General features: G+C 45.2%; 1 protein-coding gene across 1 annotated transcript in view; it reads left to right on the top strand.

The window, feature by feature from the left end:
* LOC115464634 (transmembrane protease serine 12-like) overlaps positions 1–26,627 on the top strand; it is a 234,958-nt gene that overhangs the window by 161,531 nt on the left and 46,800 nt on the right. The window contains exon 2 of the mRNA XM_030194997.1: positions 23,702–23,844. Coding sequence (XP_030050857.1) covers positions 23,702–23,844 — 143 coding nt within the window. The remainder of the gene's footprint in view (positions 1–23,701; positions 23,845–26,627) is intronic.

The following is a 26,627-nucleotide window of genomic DNA, read 5'->3' as shown; positions in this document are numbered from 1 at the left end:
GGGACCCCGGGCTACATCTTCTCCTGCTACCCGACCGGTTTTTAGTAACTCGGCCAGCAGTGTAGACGGGGCTTCCTTGAGCCCCGACGTCCGCGCAGCGCCACCACAACCAAGAAGTGCCCGAGAGGCTAGTGACTCGAGAGCCCCGGAGCCCGAAGTGGAAGGGACCCTCGAAGAAAGGAGCCCAGCCGAACGTGAAGGAAGTGAAGGAAACCTGGTAGGACAGGGGTTTAAAAACTTTTCTTTAGCAATGAAAGAGAATTTACAGCGGATTTCCAACACTCCCCTTCCTGAGTTTAATATCGTAGCGGTGAAACCAGCTGTAGTGACTGTTGAATCACTATGGGATCTAACTTTCTCAATGCATTCTTCTCTTCAGTTAGTAATGCAAAAAAACGCTGCGGAGATTAAGATATTGTCGGAAGCCCTGTCAGCTCAGGAGCAAATTAACGCCCAACAGTTGTCTGAAATAAAAGTATTTGACAGTAAAATTACAAATCTGGAGAACTTGAATAAGGTCACAATTAAGGACAGTAATTTCGTTAAAAGGAAATTGGAATATATTGAAAATCAGCAGAGGAGACTTAATTTGAGGCTTGTCAATTTCCCATAGGCGTAGTTTGACTGTTTCATTTGGGGGGGCAAAGGAAGGGGCGGGGCATATTAGCATATTCATTTGCATATATGTATATGCAAATTATGCTAATATGGAGGAAGGAAGGGAGCAAGAGCTGGCTTTTTTGGGAATAACCAGTGTTTGTTTGTCGATGGACAGCCACTGAATCGGAGAGGCAGCGGATTTGGCGACAGGCAGTGGTGTGCTGGTAAATGTTTAACAACAGGCTCTCCCCCCAGTCCCCCTCTGCGCCCCCCCCAAATTGCAGAGCTGGCTATAGCCGGGGAGAGAGCCTGGGGGGGGGGGGTATAAATAAGTAAATATAAACTTTTAATGTTGAGCACCTGATTCTCAAAGTGAACATATTCCAAACACTAAAATTAAAATAAAATGATTTTTTTCTACCTTTGTTGTCTGGTGACTGTTTTTCTGATCATGCTGGTCCAGTATCTGATTCTGCTGCTATCTGTCCTCTTAACTCCGTTTCCAGGGTTTCCTTTCCATTTATTTCTTTCCTCCTTTCTGGTCCTCAGCTTCTGCCTATTTTCTTCATCCATGTGCAGTTTTTCTCCTCTCTTCCTTTTCCCTCATCTCATCTCCTTCCTAACTCTTTCCTTGCCTCCATCCATGTCCAGCATTTCTTTTCTCTCCTCTGCCCTCCATCCACCCATGTCCAGCAACCCTTCTCTCCCTTTGCCCTGCAAGCACCCATACCCAGCGACCCTCCTTTCCCCTGCCCCCATGCCCAGTGGCCCTCCTTTCCCCTGCCCTCCATCCACCCAGTCCAGCAGTGACCCTCCTCTCCCATGTCACCATGCCCAGTGGCCTTCCTTTCCCCTGCCCTCCATCCACCCAGTCCAGCAGTGACCCTCCTCTCCCCTGCCCTCCCTTCATTCCGCCCTCTCCCCGTTCCTTCTTCTCCCCCCCCCCCCCCCCCCGCAGCGAGCCAGTTCTCCTCCCTCCCTCCCTCCGGATCCGTCCCTCACCAACTTGATCTTCGAATTCTTCGCCTGCCCGCTAGCGCTGACTCTCCCCTGCCGGTTCACGATTCAAAATGGCCGCCGAGACTTCAGCAGAAGTCTCGCGAGGCCGCCTCTGAATGTCTCGGCGGCCATTTTTAAAGTGCGAACCAGCAGGGGAGAGAGCGCTAGCGTCTATCGGGCAGGCAAAGGATTCGAAGATCAGGTCGGTGAGGGACGGATACGGAGGGAGGGAGGAGAGCCGGCTCACCGGGGCGGGGGGGGAGGAGAAGGAACGGGGAGAGGGCGGGGCGAAGGGAGAGCTGCCTGTTGCCGGCCCTGCGTTTGGGGGGGCATTGCCCCCCCTCGCCCCCCCCAGTCTACGCCTATGCAATTTCCCCAGATCTCCTGTTATTTCTGCGGTTGAAATGGTTAAAAGATATTTGAGAGAGGTTCTGGGGATGCCGGGCGAAGCTCTACCACCCATTACGAGAGTGATATATCTTCAGACTTTAATACCATCTAAAGCTGGAGGAGAACAGGCGGCTGTGGATGGAGGACTGAACCTAACATCCTTTTTGGAATCCTCTCTAGAAGTTGTTACACAAAGGACAACAGCGGTGGTGACTTTTGCACGAGATAGATAGGGAGATGGTGTTAAAGTTATTCTTTAAACATATGGACTCGATGTTTTTTGGAGCCAAAATTAGAATTTTTCCAGACTTAGCTAAAGAAACCCAAGCTAGGCGCAGAGCCTTTTTGGCCCTGCGTCAAAGAGTATTAAATTTAGGGGCAACATTTACTCTTAAATTTCCTTGTATTTGTCGTTTTACTTATTTACAAAATAATTACCAATTTTCTGATCCAAAACAACTCGAGGACTTTATTAGTGCTAGAGAAGCTGAGAATGTTATTGTTAAAATTTAGATTTCCATGCGGACACTGTATGGTAGATTGAGAAAGTACCCGGAGCATGTAACAATTTTGTTATTATTTTCCTTTATGTATTATAGTATACCTTGGATCCATTTAAGTATTTCCAATATAGTGGTCGATGTATGTTAAAAATGTTCCTATTATTGAGACAAGTAGTTGTCTCAATAATGTGATTAGTTCCTTTACTCTCTTTTTTTTCTTTGTTACTGAATGCTTCTATGAGAAGATATGTAATTTTGAAACTATAAATAAATAAATAAATAAAACACAAAAGCCACTGTTATCTTATATATAATGACTTTGGGACCAGATAAATGAACAACAAAGCACTAGTAAAGAGAAAAGCCAACCTTACATATATACTCATATACTCATATATGTCATTGAATCTTAGTGATCTAAAAATCTAATAATGACATTATCAATTTGCATTATGTATGTATCTAACGCTGGGGTTTACTAAACCGCTAGCGTGACTGGCTGTTTCTAATGCCGACACAGCCCATTCACTTGAATGGGCTATGTCTGTAATGCCGCGTGGAAGCCACTAGAGTGGCTTAGTAAACAGACCCCTAAGTCCTCAAGACCATTGCCTTTCCATAAATAAAATGGTAAAAGAATAAAAACTACGAAGTATGAAGAAATTTATTAAAAAAGATACTGGACTAGCAAATCAAAGACATTGAACCGCTATCTCCTATATAATTGCCATGCTACAATGAAAGTAAACAAAATAGGTTGCTGCTACAGATAAATAAAACCAATGTAGACACTCTCCACATGAATATGGTAATCAATGTAATAAAACTTAAGCAATCTAAAAAAAATCTTATATTATGTACTTGACTAGGCACTGGATAGTGCCCTGAATACTGGCAAATAAGAGTATTAACCTCTCCATATTGCTCAGGTTTTCAGTCTTATTCAAAAAGTCAAGAAGAATGTGCCTCTGCTGATAGCTTAGAGTTTTTACTTGGATCTTAGCTAAAAGGCTGAGAGGTGGCTTGTCTATGGTGCTGGAGATGCAGTTCGGGATTTTCTGTCCATAAAGACTGGTGAATTTAGGAGCTTCATAAACTTGTTGGGATTGGGCTATCAGTGATATGCTGAGGTCTCAGTGTTAGGGTAAAGGTATTAAGGTCATGGATTTGATATACCATCTTTCTATGCCACAACCAATATATTTTTTTAAATTATATGCAAGTACTTTGTTCCTAGTGGGCCCACAATCTTAAGTTTTTGTACCTGTGGCAAGAGGGTTATGGGGTCCTTTTACTAAGCCGCGGTAAAAGTGGCCTGTGGTAGTGTGGGTGTGTGTTTTTGGCGCACACTAGGCCATTTTTTACTGTGGCTGGGAAAAAAGACTTTTTTCAATGGGGACAGTAAATGGCCATTCGCTAGAATTAAAGGTAGCGCACGATTATTTACTGCCTGAGCGTTTACCGCCACCCATTGATGTAGCTTTAAGGGCTCACACGCTACATTTTCGGTACTCATGCAGCATGCACCAATGTGACCATGCTGCCGATTACTGCTGGGATCACCTCCTACAGTAGAAAATAGAAAAATATTTTCTACCGTGGGAAATGGCACACCCTACCTTCGACATTACTGCCAGGTGGGTGCACTAACAGGGTGGTAGTGTCAATTTGGCATGTTCTACACGCCTAGTAGTTTACTACCACTTTGTAAAAGGGGGGCCCCATAGTGACTTGCCCAGAGCCAAAAGAGCCACAGGGGGAATCCAGCCCAGTTCCCCAGGTTCTTAGCCCACTGCATTAATCATTAAGCTGCTACTCCTGATGCCTTGGTGTTGATACAAAATTAACAGCTAAAATATTACGAATTCTTAATCATTTAAGTTTTTCTTCCAGCTATCCATCAAGGTGGAGAGCTGTCTTTGGAATTATTAATTTACAGCAACCAGCTGGGTCATTTAAAATAAAAAGGATTAAAGAATCTTCGTTAATTCAGAGTTTTCCAATTCAACTATGGATAATGATATCACATTACTTCAGCTGAAGAGCCCAGTAACTTACAGTGACTATGTTCAGCCCATCTGCTTGCATTATAACTTCACAGACATGAACCCTGATGTACAATGCTTTGTATCTGGCTGGGGAGCAAGATCATATGGAGGTAAATATTTGTGGTGGATTTCTTTTTGTACTTCATATTTTTACCTAATGTTTGGTATTTTAAGGTCTTCGTTAATATCACAGTTTTGAAAATCTAATCAGTGGATTTTTGTGGCTGGCAAGATGGTCCTAGGAGCGGGAGATGGCAGTATCTTTGGCCCTGATGAGAGCCTCAAGGAGGAGGAGGAGGAGGAAGAAACCTCTTCAGCGCATGGAAGATAGTAACATGGTCATGAAGAGGAGAGAGAGAGAGGACAGCAGCTGGGTGGACAGGAGAGTGAGAGGGCCGGGAATGAGAGATGAATACATAGTAACATATACATAGTAGATGACGGCAGTAAAAAAGACCTGCATGGTCCATCCAGTCTGCCCAAGACAAACTCATATGTGTATACCTTACCTTGAATTTGTACGTGTCCTTTTCAGGGCACAGACCATATAAGTCTGCCCAACAGTATTTCCCGCCTCCCAACCACCAGTCCCGCCTCCCATCACCGGCTCTGGTACAGACCGTATAAGTCTGCCCTCCCCTATCCTCGCCTCCCAACCACCACCCCCTCTTCCCCCCACCTGCTCCGCCACCCAATTTCAGCTAAGCTTTTGAGGATCCATTCCTTCTGCACAGGATTCCTCTATGCATATCCCACGCATGTTTGAACTCCGTTACCGTTTTCATCTCCACCGCCTCCCGCAGGAGGGCAATACCACCGAATAGGATGTGAAAGAGGGAGGGTGGCATGGGTAGTTGAGAAAGGATGGCTGTGCTGGGATGGAGTGGGAGGTGTGTGCACACCAAGTTAAAAATGCACTCACCATTTATTTATATTACTGGGTGGTGAGGGAATTTTGTTCCAGGCCATGTAAGTCCTGGAAATTTCTGAATCCTTTATACATGTAAATGTATACATGTAAATGGCAGTGGAGGTAGTACAGACAAAAAAAACATAGTCTGGCAGTTTTGAATACTGTTTTGATGCAAAGACCACAAGTACTTTCCCTGATTTTGCACAAGTTCTTTAATAGAAAGTATGCATTTCCATAGCATCAGCAGCAGATGAATCCAGAAACCAGTGGGTTGTATCTGTCTACCAACAGGTGGAGATAGAGAACTAAATTGCAGAGAGCCTTTCCAGAGTACAACCCTCATAGCATTTAGTATATCTCTATCTTCAGCAGGTGGTGGACGGATGTGTGCCAGCTCCTGGGGTTTTTCTACTGCTTTAGGGCCACCTGGACTCTTAGCCAGTTGAGATCAGGGGTGTGTGTGGCCTCTGACCCTCTTTAGAGGCATACTTTGTTGAATGTCCCTGTCTCGCCCTGCGAATGCAGTGTCTCCCTGTGTTTTGGCTGCTCTTTAAAATTTCTCTTTAAATTTCCTCACCAAAAAAAAAAAAAAGAGAGACTAGTTAGAGCAGATGCTGCTGTTTGTGCAGCAAGGGAGTACCCCTCTGAGGAGGTGCTAACAGTGTACTGGACTGGAGAGTCAGTATACTGGAAAGTACAAAGATTTGCTTCTGTGTTTGATCTTCCCCGGGTCGATGCCATAATGGCGGCAGTAAGTAAGAAAACTACCCTTCCAGTGGAAGAGGGAATGGCATTAAAGGACATGCAAGATAGGCGTCTGGAAGCCACTCTGAAGCGCGCTTTTGAGGTTTCCACTTTGGCCCTCAAGGCATCTATTTGTAGTTCATATGCAACTCGAGCTTCCCTTGAGTGGTTGCAGCAGTCTGTAGATCAGGAGCAGGAAGCTAGCCCCTTTTCCTTGGCTGTTGTACCTAAGATGGAGTCTGCTTTGGCGTATCTAGTGGATGCCTTATATGATCTAGTGCGCTCGTCAGCGAAACTTATGGCCTTGGCTGTCACTTCTCGGAGGTTGCTTTGGCTTCATCATTGGGTGGCAGATATGGCCTCTAAACAGCGCCTTACCAAGTTACCTTTTTAAAGGCAAACTCTTGTTTGGAGAAGATTGTCAAGGATTTGGGAGATTCCAGGTCTCAGAGGTTGCTGGAGGACAAGCCTAGGCCTTTGGCTCGGGCTGGAGCCTCAAAACCTCGCTTTCGAGAGACCAGACTTTATTGTCCAGGTAGACCATCTTCGTCCTTTCAGTGATCTCGATTCCAACAGAGTACTTCCTTTCAGAGTGACAAGAAAGGATCCTGTCAGGGTACAGCCACTCGATCTTCGCAATGATGGGATGCCGGCCCACTCTGGGACGTTGGAAATAGGGGGTCGGCTGACCCACTATTACCAGGAGTGGGTCAAAATCACTTCGGACCAATAGGTTCTCAATGTTATCAAAGATGGCTACAAAATAGAGTTTGCAGGTCGCAGATTCTTTCTTGGAGTCCTTGTGCGTGACTTCCTTAAAACGAGAAGCTGTGCTCAGTTCTTTAAGAAATCATCCTGGATTCATTTACTGCGACTAAAAGAAAGGAAATTATCAGTAAGGCATAATTTTACCTTCCATAGTGTCAGCAGCAGATGAATCCAGAAACCAGTGGGGTTGCACCGGTGCCGAGACTGGAGAGGCTCTCCGGCCAGTATTCGATATTCTTTGTGGTTCCAAAGAAAGGAGGCTCTTTCAGACCGGAAAAGTAAACCAGTTCCTCAGAATGCATCATATCCGCATGGAAACCCTCAGAGCTGTCATAGCGGCGGTACAGCCGCAGAAGTTTTTGACGGCCTTGGATCTCAAGGAGGCTTATCTACGTATTCCGATTTGGCCTCCACATCACAGGTTCATCAGGTTTGCGATTCTGGAGAGCACTTCCGGGTGTTGCCTTTCGGCTTAACCACAGCACCACACACCTTTTCCAAGGTGATGGTGGTGGTGACGGCGGCAGCTGCATTGAGGAAAGTCCCCTATCTGGATGATTGGCTCATTCGGGCATCGTCGGAGTCAGAGAGCCACTTGGCTACTCAAAGTATGGTGGAAGTCCTTCAGTCTCTCGGGTGGGTAATCAATTTTGCCAAGAGTCATCTCTTCCCTTCGCAGATGCTGGAGTACCTGGGCATATAGTTCGATACTGCCCGGGGGATAGTCTCCCTGCTGGAGGGCAGGAGGCTCAAATTATGGGCCAATTGAACAGTCTTTTGCGTCTGCCAATTCTTCAGGTATGGGACTATTTCCAAGTCCTGGGATCCATGACAGCCACAATCAAGGTGGTGTCTTGGGCCCAAGCGCATATGAGACCCTTACAGCCAGCTCTTCTGAGCCATTGGTCTCCAGTTTCTCAGGATTAGTCTCGGCGGCTACCATGGTTGCCTCGGGCGCGACACAGCTTGGCGTGGTGGCTTCTTCCCTCCCACCTGAAGTTAGGCACCTGAAGTTAGGGATGCCCTTAGCTGCCCCTCAGTGGGTAATAATGACGACAGATGCCAGTCTCTTCGGATGGGGAGTGCATTGTCTCTCTCGCTGCGCGCAGGGGACTTGGTCACCGGAGGAGATGACGTGGTCCATCAATCGGTTGGAGTTACGGGCTGTCCTGAACACCCTGCTAGCGTTTCAGGAATTACTGCAGGGATCTGCAGTATGAGTGTTTTCAGACAACACGATGTCGGTAGCTTACATCAATCGACAGGGCGGGACTCAGAATCGGGCTCTGTGTTTCGAAGCAAGCAGCATCCTGGCTTGGGCGGAGATACATCTGGTTCTGTTGACAGCTCACATTGCAGGTCTCAACAATGTAAAGGCGGACTTTCTCAGTCGAAATCTTATGGATGCAGCAGAATGGCAGTTGTCGGACAAATTGTTTCTACTTATATGCGATCGGTGGGGCTGGCCAGAAATTGATCTTATGGCATCTCATCAAAATCCCAAAGTGAAGAGATTCTTCAGTAAGCGGAAGGAAGCCACTTCAGAAGGTCTCAACATGCTTCTTCAACTGTGGCCACAAGCAAAACTGTTGTATGTGTTTCCACCATGGCCGCTCATTGGCTGAGTCTTGCTCAGGATCAGCAGACACCGGGGATTAGTGATTTTAGTGGCTCCGGATTGGCCTCAATGTCTGTGGTATGCAGACTTGGTACAGTTGCTGGTAGAGACTCCACTGCACCTTCCCTTGTCAGTGGATCTTCTTTGCCAGGGGCTCATTCTGATGGAAAATCCCTTCCGCTTTGGTCTTACGGCTTGGCCCTTGAGAGGTCAAGATTGAGAAGGAAGGTCTATTTGAACTATAGCACAGAAACAGTACTAGTAACTCTAATGAATAAATTTAAACAAACAATCACAAATGGCAATAATATACTTCTCCTACAATTTGATATGTCCAGTGCCTTCGATATGGTCAACCACAAAATTTTATTACATATCCTGGAATACTTCAGAGTTGGAGGAAACGTCCTCAATTGGTTTAGAGGATTCCTGACATCAAGATCATACCAAGTAACAACTAACGCAGAGATATCAGCCCCATGGATACCTGAATGCGGTGTCCCACAAGGATCCCCCCTCTCACCCACCCTCTTTAACTTAATGATGCTACCCCTAGCTAAGCTATTAGACAACCAACATCTCAACCCGTACATATACGCAGACGATGACACGATCTACATCCCATTCAAACACGACCTAAAGGAAATTACCAACAAAATCAACCAAAGCTTCCAAATCATGCACTCCTGGGCGGACGCATTTCAACTGAAACTCAACGCAGAAAAAACACAATGCCTTATAATCACCTCACAACACAATACACACAAATTCGACACCGTAGCCACCCCAAACGTAACCCTACCCGTCTCAGACAACTTGAAAATCCTGGGAGTCACCATTGATAGAAATCTCACACTTGAAAACCATGTGAAGAATACAACTAAAAAAATGTTCAATGCCATGTGGAAACTCAAAAGAGTGAAACCTTTCTTCCCAAGAGCCATTTTCATGAAACTGGTGCAATCATTGGTGTTAAGTCACCTGGATTATTGCAATGCACTCTTCGCTGGCTGTGAAGAACAGACCATCAAAAAACTTCAAACAGCCCAAAATACTGCAGCCAGACTCATATTTGGGAAAACAACATATGAAAGCGCGAAACCCCTAAGAAAGAAACTGCACTGGCTACCACTGAAAGAATGTGTCACATTCAAAATCTGCAAGATTGTTCATAAAATCATTTACGGAGAGGCCCCGACCTACATGCTAGACCTCGTAGACCTGCCACCCAGAAATGCTAAGAGATCTTCCCGCACCTTTCTTAACCTACACTTCCCCAGCTGCAAAGGACTAAAATACAAACTAACACACGCGTCCCAGCTTTTCTTATATAAGCACGCAGATGTGGAACTCTCTTCCAAATCACCTAAGAACAATCAAAGAATTGAATGACTTCCGCAAATCCCTGAAGACCTACCTCTTTAATAAAGCCTACCACGAGAACCCTTAACTAACTACAATACAACACCTAACCAAAATGGCACAGAAAGTATTTTTCATTAACAACTTGTCCAAATTCTCCTGTATTTCTTTACCTCTTTGTAACACCAATTGTTTTCTCCAACCTGATATGGCGTTGCTATAACAGGTCTCTATAAGCCACATTGAGCCTGCAAATAGGTGGAAAATGTGGGATACAAATGCAATAAATCAATAAATAAATAGCCACTCTTTTACGGTCTCGTAAGCGATCCACCACTATGGTGTTATGCTCGGGTGTGGCGCTTGTTTTCTATTGGTGTTCTCTGTGGGGATGGGAGCCCTCTCAGGCTTCTGGTTCCCAAATGTTATAACTCGCTAAGAGTTCAACTAGCGGCACTCTCCTTCTTCCGAGGTCGACTTGCCGGGTCTTCTTTTGTGTCTCAACCAGATGTCTCCCAGTTTTTGCAGGGAGTTCTTCATCCCTCTTGACGCCCGTGTCCTAACTAGAATCTCAATTTGGTACTCCGGGTGTTAGGGCGGGCTCCGCTTGAACCACTACTCAAGGCATCGGAGAGGGACTTAACCCTCAAAACGGTGATTTTGGTAGCTGTAGCTTTAGCGTGCAGAGTTTCTCAGATTCAGGCATTATCCTGCCGGGAACCCTTTCTTTGTTTTATGGTGACGAGCGTTTCTTTGCAAATGGTTTCATCCTTCCTTCCTAAGGTGGCATCTTCTTTTCCTCTTAATCAGGATCTTTTCCTTCCATCTTTTCGGTAGGAGGAATATCCTGCTCAGTTTGCCTCCCTTCGGTTACTGGATGTTCGGAGGGCACTGATGCAGTATTTGCAAGTTTCTAATGATTTTAGGTGTTCGGACCATCTCTTGATTCTGTTGACGGGGCCTCATAGATGAGAGGATGCATCCAAAGCTACCATTGCACGTTGGATTAGGGAGGCCATTGAGTTGGTGTATGTTCTGGTGGGACTTCACGCTCATTCGACTCGGTCTCAAGCTACTTCTTGGGCAGAATCAGGGGTTCTGTCGTTGGGAGAGATTTGTCAGGCGGCGACATGGGCATCGTTACATTCCTTTTTTAAACATTACAGAACAGATGTGGCAGGGCGCTCGGATGTGCTGTTTGCAGCGACGGTTCTAGCTCAGGGAGCTTCTGCTTCCCACCCTAAGTAGGGAGTGTGTTGGTACATCCCACTGGTTTCTGGATTCATCTGCTGCTGATGCTACGGAAGGTAAAATTATGCCTTACCTGATCATTTTCTTTCCTTTAGTCGTAGCAGATGAATCCAGGATCCCACCCTGAATCTATACCGTCCATTCCTTGATTCTGCTAGCGGTTCCTTCGGAACAGATACCTGTGGCTTATTTTCAGATGGGAATTCTCGTATGTAAGAAATGAAGAAATAAATCACAGAGAAAAGATTGTCTGTAGTTGCCATGTTGGCACTGATGTTCTGCGACATGGGTCGCATTCTTATGGTTATAGTTGTGAGGAAGTTTTAAGTAGTTTGTTTGTTCAGTTGCTACTGCTTTTTGATGAGGCATACTAAATGCTATGAGGGTTGTACTCTGGTATGGCTCTCTGCAATTTAATTCTCTATCTTCACCTACTGGTAGACAGATACAACCCACTGGTTTCTGGATTCATGTGCTGTGACTAAAGGAAAGACAATTATCAGGTAAGGCATAATTTTACCATATTTTCCTTTTGAAAAATGCCCAGGAAAAATATAACCACAAATATTTGCATTTTCTGCAGATACTTCTCAATATAAAATAAATATGAGTATTTTGGAAAATATTAAACTATTTGAGTTGTTCTGTCTCCCATCCTTGAGAATACAGAATGATCTGAACTGTTGTCTCCTCCATTCTAACTCTATGTGGGAATATCACAAGAATGAGAGTAGAAAGTAAACACACTATGGGAAAAAAATAGTACTTTTTACAAGTGGGGCCAGCCTGACTAGACACCTAGGTGGGCTAGGTGTGGGAGGTGGCACCAGTGTGGCAGTCGGCATTCTATGGAAGCCTTTACTGCCAACGTGGAGCCTTGAGCATCTGCCCATGCTCAAGGCCTACTGGGTCCTGTCCTCTCCAAGGCCCCAGGCTAGCTACAATGTCTTCCATAGACATGGTGACTACCATGTTGGGGCCACTCTGAAGGCGATAAGGAAGGGAAGCTTCTTGAACACCTTGAAGTGGGCGGAGGGGTTGAAGTGTGTGTATGTGTGTGTGTGTATATATATATATATATATATATATATATATATAATAGAACACCTGGGGAGGAGGGGAGGAGATAGGGAAAAAGAGATGCTGGACTATGGCAGAGTAGGGAAGGGAAAGGAAGGGGATTCGCTGGATGTGAATAAGGTGAGTGGGGGTGGGGGGGTGCTCATTGCTGAAGGTTTGCCTTGGGTGTCAGATAATCTTGGTCCAGTCCTGCATGCAGAGTGGGCAATTTTCAAATATATCATTTACCCATGTTAGTAGCCATTTGTTTAAGTAAATGTTTTTTGAAAATTGTCCTCCCTATCATTAGGAACTACTTTCTCTTCCAACAAATGGGTGGTATGGACCATATCAACGTATCATGTGACTTATTGCTGGCATGGAAGAACTATCCAGAGCTTTCTAGGAAAGTTTTCCAGGCATGGAGGATAAAATTACAGGAACTAGCTCCTACAGCTCAGAAAAAATGAGGTTTTTCCAAGCATATGTAGAATTTTCTTTGCAGCTGCTGCTTTGCTGGACCTTCATTTTCTCTTTCTGTCTGTCCTACCACACAGATGATTTCCTTTATGCACAGGTTTTTACTTGAACTTTCAGGTTCACCTGAACCTGTTGATTCTTTTTCTTATATAGCTAAAAGCTACTGTTTCCTTAGTATCACCAAAAGATCAATCCAGACTTGTAAGTTATGTGCGTCTACCAGCAGGTGGCGATAGAGGACTCAGATTTGAGCTGTACCATAAGAGGCAATGTTCAGTTGTCCCAATGGCCCAGATGCATCAACCAAACGTAAAAAAATAAAAATCGTAAAAGTACTTAGCGAATTTTTAAAAAACGAAGAATGCAGTAAAAAAACAGCTGAGAAATGTTCGGTGCGGTATTGAAAAGTACAAGGTATCATACGTCCGTAATCCCCGTCGGTAAAAGGCCCCTCAAGCATGCGCAGAGCAGCCAAGCGTTATGCTGGCTGTTCTGCGCATGCCACTGTCAAAACAAAAAAACAAACACCTGGCTCCCAAAATAAATACAAAAGTCAAAAAAGGACTGGGAGGGGGCAAAGTGCGCTCGTCAGGAGCGTCCTGTTTGAACGGCCTTGCCCCCCCCCACCCCGTCCGAGGTCGCCGCTGCTCCCCGCATTATAAATTTTAAAAGCAAAACGAAGAAATCCTTACTTTAGAAGCCCCGGCCGGCCCCCCTCCATTCCTCTCTACTCTTCTGTCAACCCCACAGCTCCGCCTCCTGACACCCTCCGCCTTGTGCCCCGCTTCCTCCGTGGGTCGTCGCCGCCATTCCCCCCCTCCATCGGGCCCCCCTCCCTCTTACCGGGCCCGTGCAGCGCCTCTTACCTCTATGTGAAGGCGCTGCACGGGCAAGAAGATCAGCTGATGCCTCTGTCTTCGCCCATTCTTCCTTCGCGTCTCTCTCCTTTTGGGCCCGCCCCCGTCTGACGTAAGTAACCAACATAGGTTACTTACGTCAGACAAGGGCGGGCCCAAGAGGAAAGGACGTCCTCCTTTGCTCCTGGGCCCGCCCTTGTCTGACATAAGTAACCTATGTTGGTTACTTACGTCAGACGGGGGCGGGCCCAAAAGGAGAGAGACGCGAAGGAAGAATGGGCGAAGACAGAGGCATCAGCTGATCTTCTTGCCCGTGCAGCGCCTTCACATAGAGGTGAGAGGCGCTGCACGGGCCCGGTAAGAGGGAGGGGGGCCCAATGGAGGGGGGGAATGGCGGCGACGACCCGCGAAGGGTGTCAGGAGGCGGAGCTGTGGGGTTGACAGAAGAGTAGAGAGGAATGGAGGGGGGCTGGCTGGGGCTTCTAAAGTAAGGATTTCTTCGTTTTGCTTTTTAAATTTATAATGCGGGAGCAGCGGCGACCTCGGATGGGGTGGGGGGGGGCAAGGCCGTTCAAACAGGACACTCCTGACGAGCGCCTTTGCCCCCTCCCGGTCCTTTATTTTTTAACTTCTGGATTGCTTGGAGAGGGAGCGGGAGCAGCGGCGACCTGGGGCGTCAATAAAGGACGCCCCTGGCGCGTGTTTTCACGCCCCCCCCCCCCTGTTCTTTTTTTTTTTTTTAGTTCTACATTAGAGTTTTTAGCCGGAGAGCCCTAACGAGAGGTACAGACCTCTCGTCAGATTTCTCGGCGTTTTCCTTTGTTAAACCAATCGGAAAACGTTAGTGCATGTCATTTCAAAAGGGTTTCTACACTAATTGCTCATCTGCATTCCATTTTAGTTAGCTGCTACGGTCCTCGAAAAATGGGCTTTAGTACATGCAACGGTTGGCAATTTCTTCGATAAAGGGTCGTTAAAGTTTTGTGCATCTGGGCCTCAGTATCTCCAGCAGGTGGAAGACATGTCTTCCTTCAGCTTCTGGACTGATTGATAGATGATTGCTCCTGGGCCAGTGGAGCTGGAGGTGAAGGCAATCTCTGGTTGCCTTAAGGGGATACCTAGTGTGCTGTGTTCCTCTTCTCCCCCCCCCCCCCCCCATCCCCCCTGTTTATTTCTAATCTCCTTCCTCTCAAAAAAAAAAAAAAGGGAGAGAGCAATTCAACTTTGCCTGCCTAGGAGAAACCTTTGCTGCTAATTCAGTTGGGGTATGGGCTTTGTGGAAGCTGGTGTATACTAACAGCTTTTCCCAAGTTTGTGGCTGTTCTTGTATAGTGGCAACGGCTGAGATGGTATAACGCTTTTTTCACCATGGAGTGAGGAAAAATAAAGATAGTATCAGAAAAAGAGATCTCTTATTCCCTCTCCAGAGAATAAAATCCTTCAGATCAATCTAGAGACTGAGTCTGGGGGTGGGGGGGATCTGGGTAAATAGATTTTTGCGGATCTCACAAATTCCATAAGGACTACTTTAAAATGGAGTTCTCTTCTTTTTTTGACTGCCGCTGCTGCTTTTGTTGGTATGGGGGAGGCTGTCCCATTCTGATATGATCAGTTGGGTCCTGCCCCTATGACATACCATTCATTTCCTGTGGGGGAGGCACCCAGCAGAGAAGAAGGAATATATCAGTGTGAGGACTCCCTGTTTGAGGAAAGTGGCAGCGGCAGCAGTGTTGCCAGGTGGGCGGTTTTACCGCCCAATTGGGCGGTTTTCCGCGACCCGCCGCGGGAAATTTTTGCCCGCGGCGGGTTGCGGTTTTTTGGGCTGGTTTTTGGGCTTCAGGGCGGGTTTTTTTTCGGCCGCGGGGGGCGGGGTTAGTGACGTTTTGGGCGGGGCCGATGACGTGGGAAGCGGGGCCGATGACGTGGGAGGCGGGGCCGGTGACGGAGGAGGCGGGGTTGATGACGGCGGGGGCGGGGGTGATGACGCGGGGTGGGGGTGTCAGGGGCGGGGTTTGTGTTTGGGCGGGTTTTGGGCTGTTTCTTGTGCGGGATTGGGTGGGAACAAAATTTTCCACCTGGCAACCCTGAGCGGCAGTCAAAACAGAGCAGCCAGCCTTGCCTATATAGTTAAGTAGAGCTTGTTGTGGCTGGGAGAGGGGAAGGGCAGGGGTGATAGTGGAAGCTGCTGCACGGGTTAGGTGAGGGAAGCAAAAGAGGGACAAAGTTGGATAATTATTTTCCAGGAAGGATGAAATAGATAAATAGCAGGCAATGTGGGGTGAGGGGTGGGGGCAGTTGAAGAAGGGAGATGCTGTAGACATTGGGGATAAGGGAGGAGACAAATTTTGGAAATTGAGGGGGCAGGACAGGAAGGAGAGACGTGCTGCACCTCAAGGGGGCAGGGAAGGAGAGACATGCTAGAAATTAAGTGGGAGGGGAATGAAGGAGAGACATGCTGGAGATAATGTGGGGGAAAAGGAAGGAGAGAGATGCTGGAGATTCTTGAGGGGGAGAAGGAAGGAAAAGAAGCTGGAAATAATGGGAGGGGAGAAGGGAGGACACAGATGCTGGAAATCAGGGGAAGAGAGAATGAAGGCGATAGATGCTGTGAATTAAGGTGAGAGATGCAGAAGTTCTGAAGGGGAGCAGAATAGTGAAATACTGGCCATCACGGAGGTGGGAAAGAAGGATAAAAATGCTGTATAATACAGCATAGAGGTTGAGAACAAGCGAAATGCTGGATACAGTGGAGATGTGTGGGACGGGACGGATACTGAAAAACGGAAAGATAGTAGGATAGAAAAATGCATGTTTTAGGAGCACAGCTAGTTTGGAGGTGGGGGTGGGGTCTAAAAGGAGTTTGTGCCCCCTTAAACCAAAAGCATTTCAGGTGTGTCAGGTCACAAATTTACAGATTTCAAAGATGAGGACAAAGGAAGGGTTAGGGGGCTCTACACACACTGGAACCCTCAGCGGGGTGGTAGCTCACTCACTTTGTTTCCTTTTTCCCTTTATTTTCTACCCCCGGCAACAGGGCTAGATCCAGTCAGATTAAGCAAAAAATAATACCAGAAGGTCTGGATCCACCAGGATTTAGCACTACTCATCAGAAGGGCTGGATCCACCATTATCCAGCAATTGTTCCCAGCATTTGAGCTGGATCCACCAGGATCCATGTTAATCCCTCCAGAAGGGCTGGTTGACCCAGATCCAGAGCCTAAACCCGTCAGAATGGCTGGATCTGAACAGATCCAGCAGTTATTCCCAGCAGGAGTGCTGGATCTAGATGAATCCAGCTACTATTTCCACTAGAAAGTCTGGATCTAACTGGATCCTGACTTAGTCCCACAAGGAGGGCTGGATCTATACGGATTCAGCACATTGGCAGCAGAAAAGCCGGATCTAGATGAATTCAGCAATTATTGCTGCCAGAAAGGCTGGATCTAGAAAGATCCGGCACCTATTGCCACCAGGAAGGCTGAATCTAGAAAGATCCGGCACCTATTTCCACCAGGAAGGCTGGATCTAGACCAGACTTGTCCAGCCCGCAGACCAGAACTTGGCCTGCCAACATCATTTTCTTGGCCTGCAGAAGCTCTGGGTGAAGTCCTCTGATAGGATCCTTTTCTCGGCAGTGACTGGTCTTACTGGAAGCTTGAGCCGCACGACACCTGAAGTTGAGGCTGTTCACACAGTATCAAGTCTCATGAGACAATACCGTAAGACCAACTTCACATTCCAGTGCCATGTGGCTCAGCCTCGTGGTGAAACAAGTTGCAGCAGAGAATCAGAGATCCAATGGAGAACTTTCCTGGAGCTTCTGCAGGCCACTCACAGAGGGAAGCAAGTCTCCATCAACAGTGAGAGAAATGAGATAGGGAGAAGGGGGGGGGGGGGTTACATATAATAGAAGGAGAATGGACTAGTTTCTGGAAGCCAATTATAAAGAAAAGTTTGAAAAAACAACTTTGACTAAATTTGAAAAAACAACTTTGACTGCCAAAGGCTCTTAGGTAGAAAGATCAAATCCAGATCCTCTAGGGTAGCATTTTCTGAAATGCTACCTGTTCCACACGCAGGGCCCAAGAGACAGGCAGAGCTCCGGAGTCTCAATGCGTGGATGAGATGATGGTGCAGGGAGGAGGGTTTTAGATTTGTTAGGAACTGGGCAACATTCTGGGGAAGGGGGAGCCTATTCCGAAAGGATGGGCTCCACCTTAACCAGGGTGGGACCAGGCTGCTGGCGTCAGCATTTAAAAAGGAGATAGAGCAGCTTTTAAATTAGAAATGGGGGGAAGGCCGACAGTCGTTCAAAAGCGCGTGGTTCGGGAAAAGGTATCTTGCAAAGATACCTCACAAACAGGGGAGATAGGGTTTCTGGATAGTGAGGTTGCACAACAGACCGTGGTAGGCCAGGTGCCCTTAAATACAACTAAAGATCAGACAAAAGATGGCAAAACAATAGTGTCAGGTACTAAGCATCATGCAAATAGGAACAACAAACATACTCTGAAATGTCTATATGCAAATGCTAGGAGTCTAAGAAATAAGATGGGAGAGTTGGAATATATTGCACTAAATGAAAAATTGGATATAATAGGCATTACTGAGACCTAGTGGAAGGAGGATAACCAGTGGGACACTGTCATACCGGGGTACAAAGTATATCGTAGTGATAGGGTGGACCGGACTGGTGGAGGGCTAGCATTGTATATTAACGAGAGCCTTGACTCAGATAGATTACAGATTCAGCAGGACACAAATCACACCTTTGAATCATTGTGGGTTGAAATTCCATGTATAAAAGGGAAAAAAAACGGTGATAGGAGTGTACTACCGTCCGCCTCGCCAGGATGAGCAGGTAGACGCAGAAATGATAAAAGAAATCAGAGACGCGAACAAAATGGGCAATGTGATAATAATGGGTGACTTCAATTATCCAAATATAGACTGGGTAAATGTAACATCGGGACACGCTACAGAGGTACAATTCCTTGATGAAATCAAGGACAGCTTTATGGAGCAGCTGGTGCAGGAGCCGACGAGAGAAGGAAAAATTCTAGACTTGGTCCTTTAGTGGAGCGCATGATCTGGTGAGGGACGTTATGGTATTGGGGCCACTTGATAACAGTGATCATAATATGATCAGCTTTGATATCGACCTTGAAGTAACTATACACAGAAAGTCAAATACGTTAGCGTTTAACTTTAAAAAAGGAGACTATGATAAAATGAGAAGAACGGTAAAAAAAAACTTAGGGGGGGCAACTGAGAGAGTAAAAACTGTACAACAGGCGTGGACGCTGTTCAAAAATACCATCCTGGAGGCCCAGGCCATACATATTCCGCAAATTAGAAAAGAAAGACGGAAGTCCAAAAGACAGCCGGCCTGGTTGAAAAGTGAGGTGAAGGAAGCTATTAGGGCTAAAAGAAACGCCTTCATAAAATGGAAGAAGGAACCGTCTGAAAATAACAAGCAGCAGCATAAGGAGTGTCAAAGCAAATGCAAGGCGCAGATAAAGAAGGCCAAGAGGGATTACGAAAAAAAGATAGCATTAGAGGCAAAAAAACATAGTAAAAAAAAATTTCGGTATATTAAAAGCAGGAAGCCGGCAAAAGAATCCGTTGGGCCGCTGGATAACCGAGGAGTAAAAGGGGCGATCAAGGAAGACAAAGACGTAGCGGAGAGACTGAACGAATTCTTTGCTTCGGTCTTCACCGAGGAAGATTTGGGTGGGATACCGGTGTCGGAAATGGTATTTCAAGCGGACGAGTCGGAGAAACTTACTGACTTCACGGTAAACCTGAAGAGTAGCAAATCTCCTGGACCGGATGGTATTCATCCTAGAGTACTGATAGAACTGAAAAATGAGCTTGCGGATCTACTGCTACTGATATGCAACTTATCCTTAAAATGGAGGGTGGCCAATGTAACGCCGATTTTTTAAAAAAGGCTCCAGGGGAGATCCGGGAAATTATAGACCGGTGAGTCTGACGTCGGTGCCGGGGAAAATGGTAGAATGTTGGGTATTATTAGGAAAGGTATGGAAAACAGGTGTGAGGATGTTATAATGCCGTTGTATCGCTCCATGGTGCGACCGCACCTTGAGTATTGTGTTCAATTCTGGTCGCCGCATCTCAAGAAAGATATAGTAGAATTGGAAAAGGTGCAGCGAAGGGCGACTAAAATGATAGCGGGGATGGGACGACTTCCCTATGAAGAAAGACTAAGGAGGCTAGGGCTATTCAGCTTGGAGAAGAGACGGCTGAGGGGAGACATGATAGAGGTATATAAAATAATGAGTGGAGTGGAACAGGTGGATGTGAAGCGTCTGTTCACGCTTTCCAAAAATACTAGGACTAGGGGGCATGCAATTAAACTACAGTGTAGTAAATTTCAAACAAATCGGAGAAAATGTTTCTTCACCCAACGTGTAATTAAACTCTGGAATTCATTGCCGGAGAATGTGGTGAAGGCGGTTAGCTTAGCAGAGTTTAAAAAGGGGTTGGACGGTTTCCTAAAGGACAAGTCCATAAACCGCTACTAAACGGACTTGGAAAAATCCAAAATTCCAGGAATAACACGTATAGAATGTTTGTACATTTGGGAAGCTTGCCAGGTGCCCTTGGCCTGGATTGGCCGCTGTCGTGGACAGGATGCTGGGCTCAATGGACCCTTGGTCTTTTCCCAGTATGGCATTACTTATGTACTTATGACCTTACATCACGTAGCTATAGTTTGGGTTAAAATCTGGTCTTACCTCCAATTTCATTTCCTTAATCCCTGCTAGTCTAGTTCAGATCAATGGGTTACATCCCCCTACTAGCAGAATGAGTCAGAGAAGCTTAACTCTTTCACTGTCATTCCTAGTATAAGAAGTGGTGCGGTCTATAATTGTCTATATGATTATTCTAAGGCATAAAGAATAAGTTCTAGTCAAAAAGCAAAAAGTCAAGAATCCCCAAACGATCCATTGCAAACTTGACAAATTAGGAATCATGAATTAGAGGCACTGAATGAGGCAGGGAGACATGATAGATATTATTGCAGCAATGGCCAGCAACACCAAAGTCTTCCTGTGTGGGCCTTGGATTGGTCTAGCAAGAATCAAGAATAGGAAATTAGCAGGTAAACCCTAATTTCACCTACCTTTTCATTCTACTAAACCACTCCAGATCAATGGGATGTACAAATATTCTATTCCTCAGAGCAGGAGGAAAGAAAGATTCTCTCCACCACTGCTCTGCCAAAAGCAGTGTCCTGTATGGCTAAAACATTAACCTTGTAGTCCCTCAGAAATGCTTGGAATCCTGCCATCAGTAACTACAGAGGTTTTGCACTTAATGCACAATAAAAACATGTTAAATGGAAAACCTTAGTGCAGGTTAGCAAATATGCCCTTTAATGTTTTCTTAGATGGATCTCAGTCATTCATGAGAAAGGCATGGCATGTGTTTTGGCTTTTCATAGGAAGATTACAGGAAATACATTGGTTGCTGTGGAAAAAAAATATTAAGAACTTGAACAGGATAAAGTTATGGTTAATATGAGAAGCTCAGTTGCTTAACCAATGTTATAAAATTACTCTTTAGAAAGAGATACTCAAGAATAATATATTTTGTTAATTTGTGATTAATTCTAGTTGTATAGTGACATTTGGCAGCCATAAACCCGTAACACAGTAGATGATGGCAGATAAAGACTGTACGGTCCATCCAGTCTACCCAACAAGATAAACTCCTATGTGCTACTTTATATGTATACTTGACCTTGATTTATTCTTGCCATTTTGGGGGCATAGACTGTAGAAGTCTGCCCAGAACTAGCGCCGTCTCCCAACCACCGGTGCTGCCACCCAATCTCCGCTAAGCTTCTGAGGATCCATTTCTTCTGAACAGGATTCCATTATGTTTATCCCACGCATTTTTGAATTCCGTTACAGTTTTCATCTCCACCACCTCCCAAGGGGGAGGGCATTCCAAGTATCCACCACTCTGTGAAAAAATACTTCCTGACATTACTCCTGAGTCTGCCCCCCTTCAACCTTATTTCATGTCCTCTAGTTCTACCACCTTCCTGTCTCCGGAAAAGATTTGTTTGTGGATTAATACCTTTCAAATATTTGTATCGTATCACCCTGTTACTCTGTTCGCCAGGGTATGCATGTTCTGGTCAGCAAGTCTCTCCTTATATGTCTTGTAACACAAATCCCATACCATTTTTGTAGCTTTTCTTTACACCACTTCAATTCTTTTTACATCCTTAGCAAGACACGACCTCCAAAACTGAACATAATGCTCCAAGTGGGGCCTCACCAATGATTTGTACAGGGGCATCGACACCTCCTTTCTTCTGCTGGTTATACCTCTCTCTAAACAGTCTAGCATTCTTCTGGCTATGGCCACTGCCTTGTCACACCGTTTTGTTGCCATCAGATCTTCAGATACTATCACCCCAAGATCCCTCTCCCTGCCTGTACATATCAGAATCTCACCGCCTAACACATATGTCTCCCGTGGATTTCTACTTCCTAAGAGCATTTCTTTGCATTGAATTTTAATTGCCAAACATTAGACGACTTCTAGCTTCTGCAGATCCTTTTTTGATACAATATTTAATAATAATAAAGGTTGAAACATAAGTACCCATGCTCATTTCAGCTGAGAGCCTTCAAAATCGAAAACATTTTGCCATGTAAGGCACTGGTAAGTCAGTGCAGTCTTTGCAGGAAGAATGTGATGAGGCATGCCGCTTGTAGCTCTCTATCAATCATGCTGCATCATTCCGAATTAATTGGAGCTGGTACAAACTCTTTGTGGTCTGACTAATACACAGGGCATTACATGGCATGGATCTCTAATCAGTCTTATCTTCTCAATGTATTGAAAGATTTTGTAACTACTACAGGTGATAGAAGCAGTTTTTAAAAGGCTGCCTGAATTTATTGGATCAAAGTAACTGATGAATCCAACATGCTATAAAAGAAAAAGCAAAGACTGCATGTGTAGATATGCAAATATCTCATCTGAAACGCAGAATGAGGGGCTTGTTATACTCCATCTTGAAAGAACAACTACTGATGAAGGCCTCACATAAAAAAACCTACACCCAAAACTTTTATTTAATTTATTAGTTTTAATACAGGGATCTGAACAAATTGCATTACTAACATCACAACTTAAAAAAAAAAGGGCCAGTCAAGAAACAAACACAGTGGGGGGAAAAAAGACTAAAGAAAGGAACAAAATTTCTATACAAATCTCAGGGGAAGAGTAGAAGGGCTTAAAATTAAGACAGCTAAAATGTGGTTCTAACCTAAGCTATATAGATAGTGGATGATGAATATCACCTCTGTCCATAGAGCTAGTGTCAGTCATTGCAGTGCACCACTTGTGAAATTGGTGGTAAAACAAATCAATATATTGTAACGATTTGCCAGGAATTGAACATGTGTCCTCATAGGTTAGTGATTGGAGACTTGTGGCTAAGCCGCAGAGGCTGCTTAGTTGCAACCTGAGTTTCAGGAAATGTAACCATGAGTGGCAGAAGGAGAAGCCACTGGACCAGATACATTCTTTTCTGTTTCCGAGCTGCACCTTCACAACAGCACTGTTTTGGTTGTTAATGTTATTGGTTCTTCTTGGCCTTGCTGTTGCAAGTCCTTATTGACCGTTTGTTGTTTTTGGTAAGCCTGGTAGCTAGGGATTCCCACTTGTGAGAATCCTATGCCCTGTTTGTCCATGGAGAAAGTTACTTACCCGTAGCAGGTGTTCTCCGAGGATAACAGGACAAATATTCCACCTCCCCTAGGAGTTATATTCTTTATGCTTTTTTATCTAACTATGTGTCCTACGCAATTCAAGCAGGCAGGAAGGCACTTGCACATACGCAATGCAGGCCTAACAAAGGCTTCTAGAATGCTAGATAGTGCCAGGGCTTCATCTTGAGACGTCACCCACTTGTGAGAATACTAGTCCTTCTATCCTCACAACACCTGTTTACAGGTAAGTAACCTTGCTGCCTTTCATGTGTAGGCACCCTGTTATAAAAATTTCCCTCTTACATAGTTCTAAATGAAATGTTTCATTTTCAACATATTTTGCTATAGGTGAAGAATCACAGATACTGCAAGAAGCTGAACTGAAGGTTCTGTCTCGTACGATTTGTAAGATGTCATTATGGTACAGTAGACTACTTACATCGAATATGTTTTGTGCTGGTTATGAAACTGGAGGCATAGATGCTTGTCAGGTAACAAAACTGCTACTTTGTCTAGATTGGACAATATTTTAATATTTTGTTCATATTCTCAGAAATTTTATAACAGCAAAAATCATTAAAGATAAGATTTTTAATTTCTTAAAATTTTAAGGGGCCCCTTTTACAAAAGCCTAGGTTGTGTTAATGGAATTAGCACATGCTGAATGCTAAGAATCCCATTTTTATACCTACAGACTTCTTATCATTTAGCGTGCGCTAATTCTATTAGCATTCACTAAGCTTTCGTAAAAGGGCCCCTTAATAATAAAAGAATCGCTAGCTACATAACTTTTTATGTGAAAAGGTTTATATATATGTTCTGCAGTGGTAAATGCATAAGCTGGCTGGCTGGAGTCGCATCAGGCTCTGCAACTTAGATTAAATAATACACTTTTTGCTTATTTACAACTCAAACTTTTACTGACTTCTGCTTAGTCTGTATTGAGGCACCAGTCCTCAATTTTACTTTGAGCTTCTTTCATTTATTTTGGCTGGAGAAAAGAAACCTTTATCTTCCCTTCATATTACAGATAACTCTCATTATGCCTTGTGATTGGAGCTGGATCTATATTTACATCTAACCATCCTCCCAGACATCAAAGAGAGAGCCTACAGAAACCTTCCTTCAATTGGACCATCCAAGGATATCAGAACTAGAAACTATAAAGTGATACCTACAATCCTTATTTTAACTACATAACTATTGCTAAAATTCTGAATGTGTTAGATTTCTTAAAACTATAGTCAACCTCCTCAGCGTTAAGTCTACAAAGCAATTCAAATAGAAGTGCTAAGTATAGCCATTTGTTTTTCTATTGCTAGAAGCCTTTGATCTCCAGGCCTTGTCTGAATTTACAACTTTAAAAAGGTCTGTTCGATCACGTGACGCCATGACCAGGAGCGGTTGTTGAAATCGCCGCTCCGGCCAGCTTACCCACTCAACCCTCAAAATCTAGGGCAACGGACCAGTTGCGAACTGACAAACACCTTATTCCGCAAGGGGAAGAGAAAGTAATTAAATCGACGCTACTCACGGAAAAATCCATGGCGGCGAAAAGCGTCCGCCGAGACAAAGATAAGACACGGGCCGGCGAGGACAAAATGGCGGCGCCGGCGAGTCCGGCTGCGACGGCCTTGAGCTCCGTGTGGGTAGCGGAGGTGGCGGCGGAGGTGACGGCCGCCATGGAGCCTTTGCTGGATCGACGTTTGGGGCCAATTGACAGTAAAATAACGTTGGTCCAGGAGAACTTGGGACAGCTAACTAAAGAACTAGCGGAGTACCAGCAACGTCATGGGGCTCTCGAAGACAGAGTGCACAAAATGGAGGAGGAAAATACAAAGCTTAAAACCATGGTGGAAAGCTATGAGGGAAAGCTTGAAGACCTCGAGAATAGATCAAGGAGGAATAACTTAAGATTGGTGGGCCTGCCTGAGGCACTGGAGACTGTAAACCTGCGGGGATTTTTGGAAAAATGGTTGCCAGAACAACTACAACTCCCAGAAGCCTTGGGAATTCTCCAGGTAGAGAGAGCGCATCGAGTGGGACCCAAGCCTGTGGAAACCGCGCGCCCGAGGGTGGTGATCTGCCGCATATTAAACTTTGCGCACAAAGAGGCAATACTGCAAGCATTAAGGAAGGATCAGGAGCTGCAATATGAGAATAAAAAGATTTTATGCTTTCAGGATTATTCGGCTGCGGTGGCGATGCAGAGAAGGAAGTTCTCACCTATTTGCACAAAACTTTTTGAAAAGAAAATTCGATTTGCACTGCAGTATCCAGCTAAATTAAGAGTTACTTATCAAGCGGTTACACAGGTTTATACAACGACTGAACAAGCACAAGCTTTTTTGAATTCTGTGGAACACCGCTGACTGAGAGGTCAAATGGAAGATTGACAGATATCTCATGTTGGATTACAAAAGTTAATTGGAGTTGGAAGATGTTAAGACCTAATTTGTTGGGGAGAGTTGATGGTGTGTCGGGTTTGCGGACACAGGAGGCAGCCCAGGAGAATTTACTAGACAACCAGAAATCCTGGGGTATGTGCTGCAGAATGGACTGGGCGGAAGCCTGGGCTTAAAGAAAGAATACTACAGAAAATCGAGACATAATCATTACATGGAAGAATTGAGGCGAGGTCTGTCAAAGTGGCTTGGATTAATATCAGAGTGATGTTATAAAAGACCATCCTGAGGATATTCTTGCAGAGGCTGCGGGGGATTCTCCTTCCAGGCCAGAGAGACAGCCTGAGAACTCTGGAGCAAGGTTTTGAGTTGTTTGTTAAATGCTGTTTTTCTTTGGACTAACTGGAAAGGTTACACAACCTTAACTTAGAATCATACTGAGGAGAGGAAGACCTAGAGGGAAGCATTGTGTTAATTGGCTTACGAGAGGGAGGGGGGTAGGGGGTGTTATACGTGATGGTCTCTTTTGGAGGCAGGGGATTAGAAGAGGGGAAGTTGGGGGTTACGGGGATAGTTGGGGCTTATAAAGGGGAGGAGGGGGGGTTTGGGGGAAGGGGGGGGAATGAGACCTGGAAGAGACGGCGACTGGGGTTTGAAAAGGAACTAAGATGGCTAAAGATAGCACATGAGGAGGGGTGGAGGCTGGGACATCCCTCTTCTATGAACAAATGGTATATATCTTGTGATCAGATTTCTTATGTGACCCAGGTCCTTTAAAAATAGTTACATGGAATGTGGGAGGGATTTCGTCCCCAATTAAACGCTCAAAAATTTTGCAACATTTACAAAGACATAAAGTTGATATAGCC

This window comes from Microcaecilia unicolor, chromosome 3 (assembly GCF_901765095.1).
Source record: "Microcaecilia unicolor chromosome 3, aMicUni1.1, whole genome shotgun sequence".
NCBI classification, from domain to species: Eukaryota; Metazoa; Chordata; class Amphibia; order Gymnophiona; family Siphonopidae; genus Microcaecilia; species Microcaecilia unicolor.
Note: the sequence above shows the minus strand (reverse complement) of the source record. Positions and strands in the feature narration are given on the sequence as shown.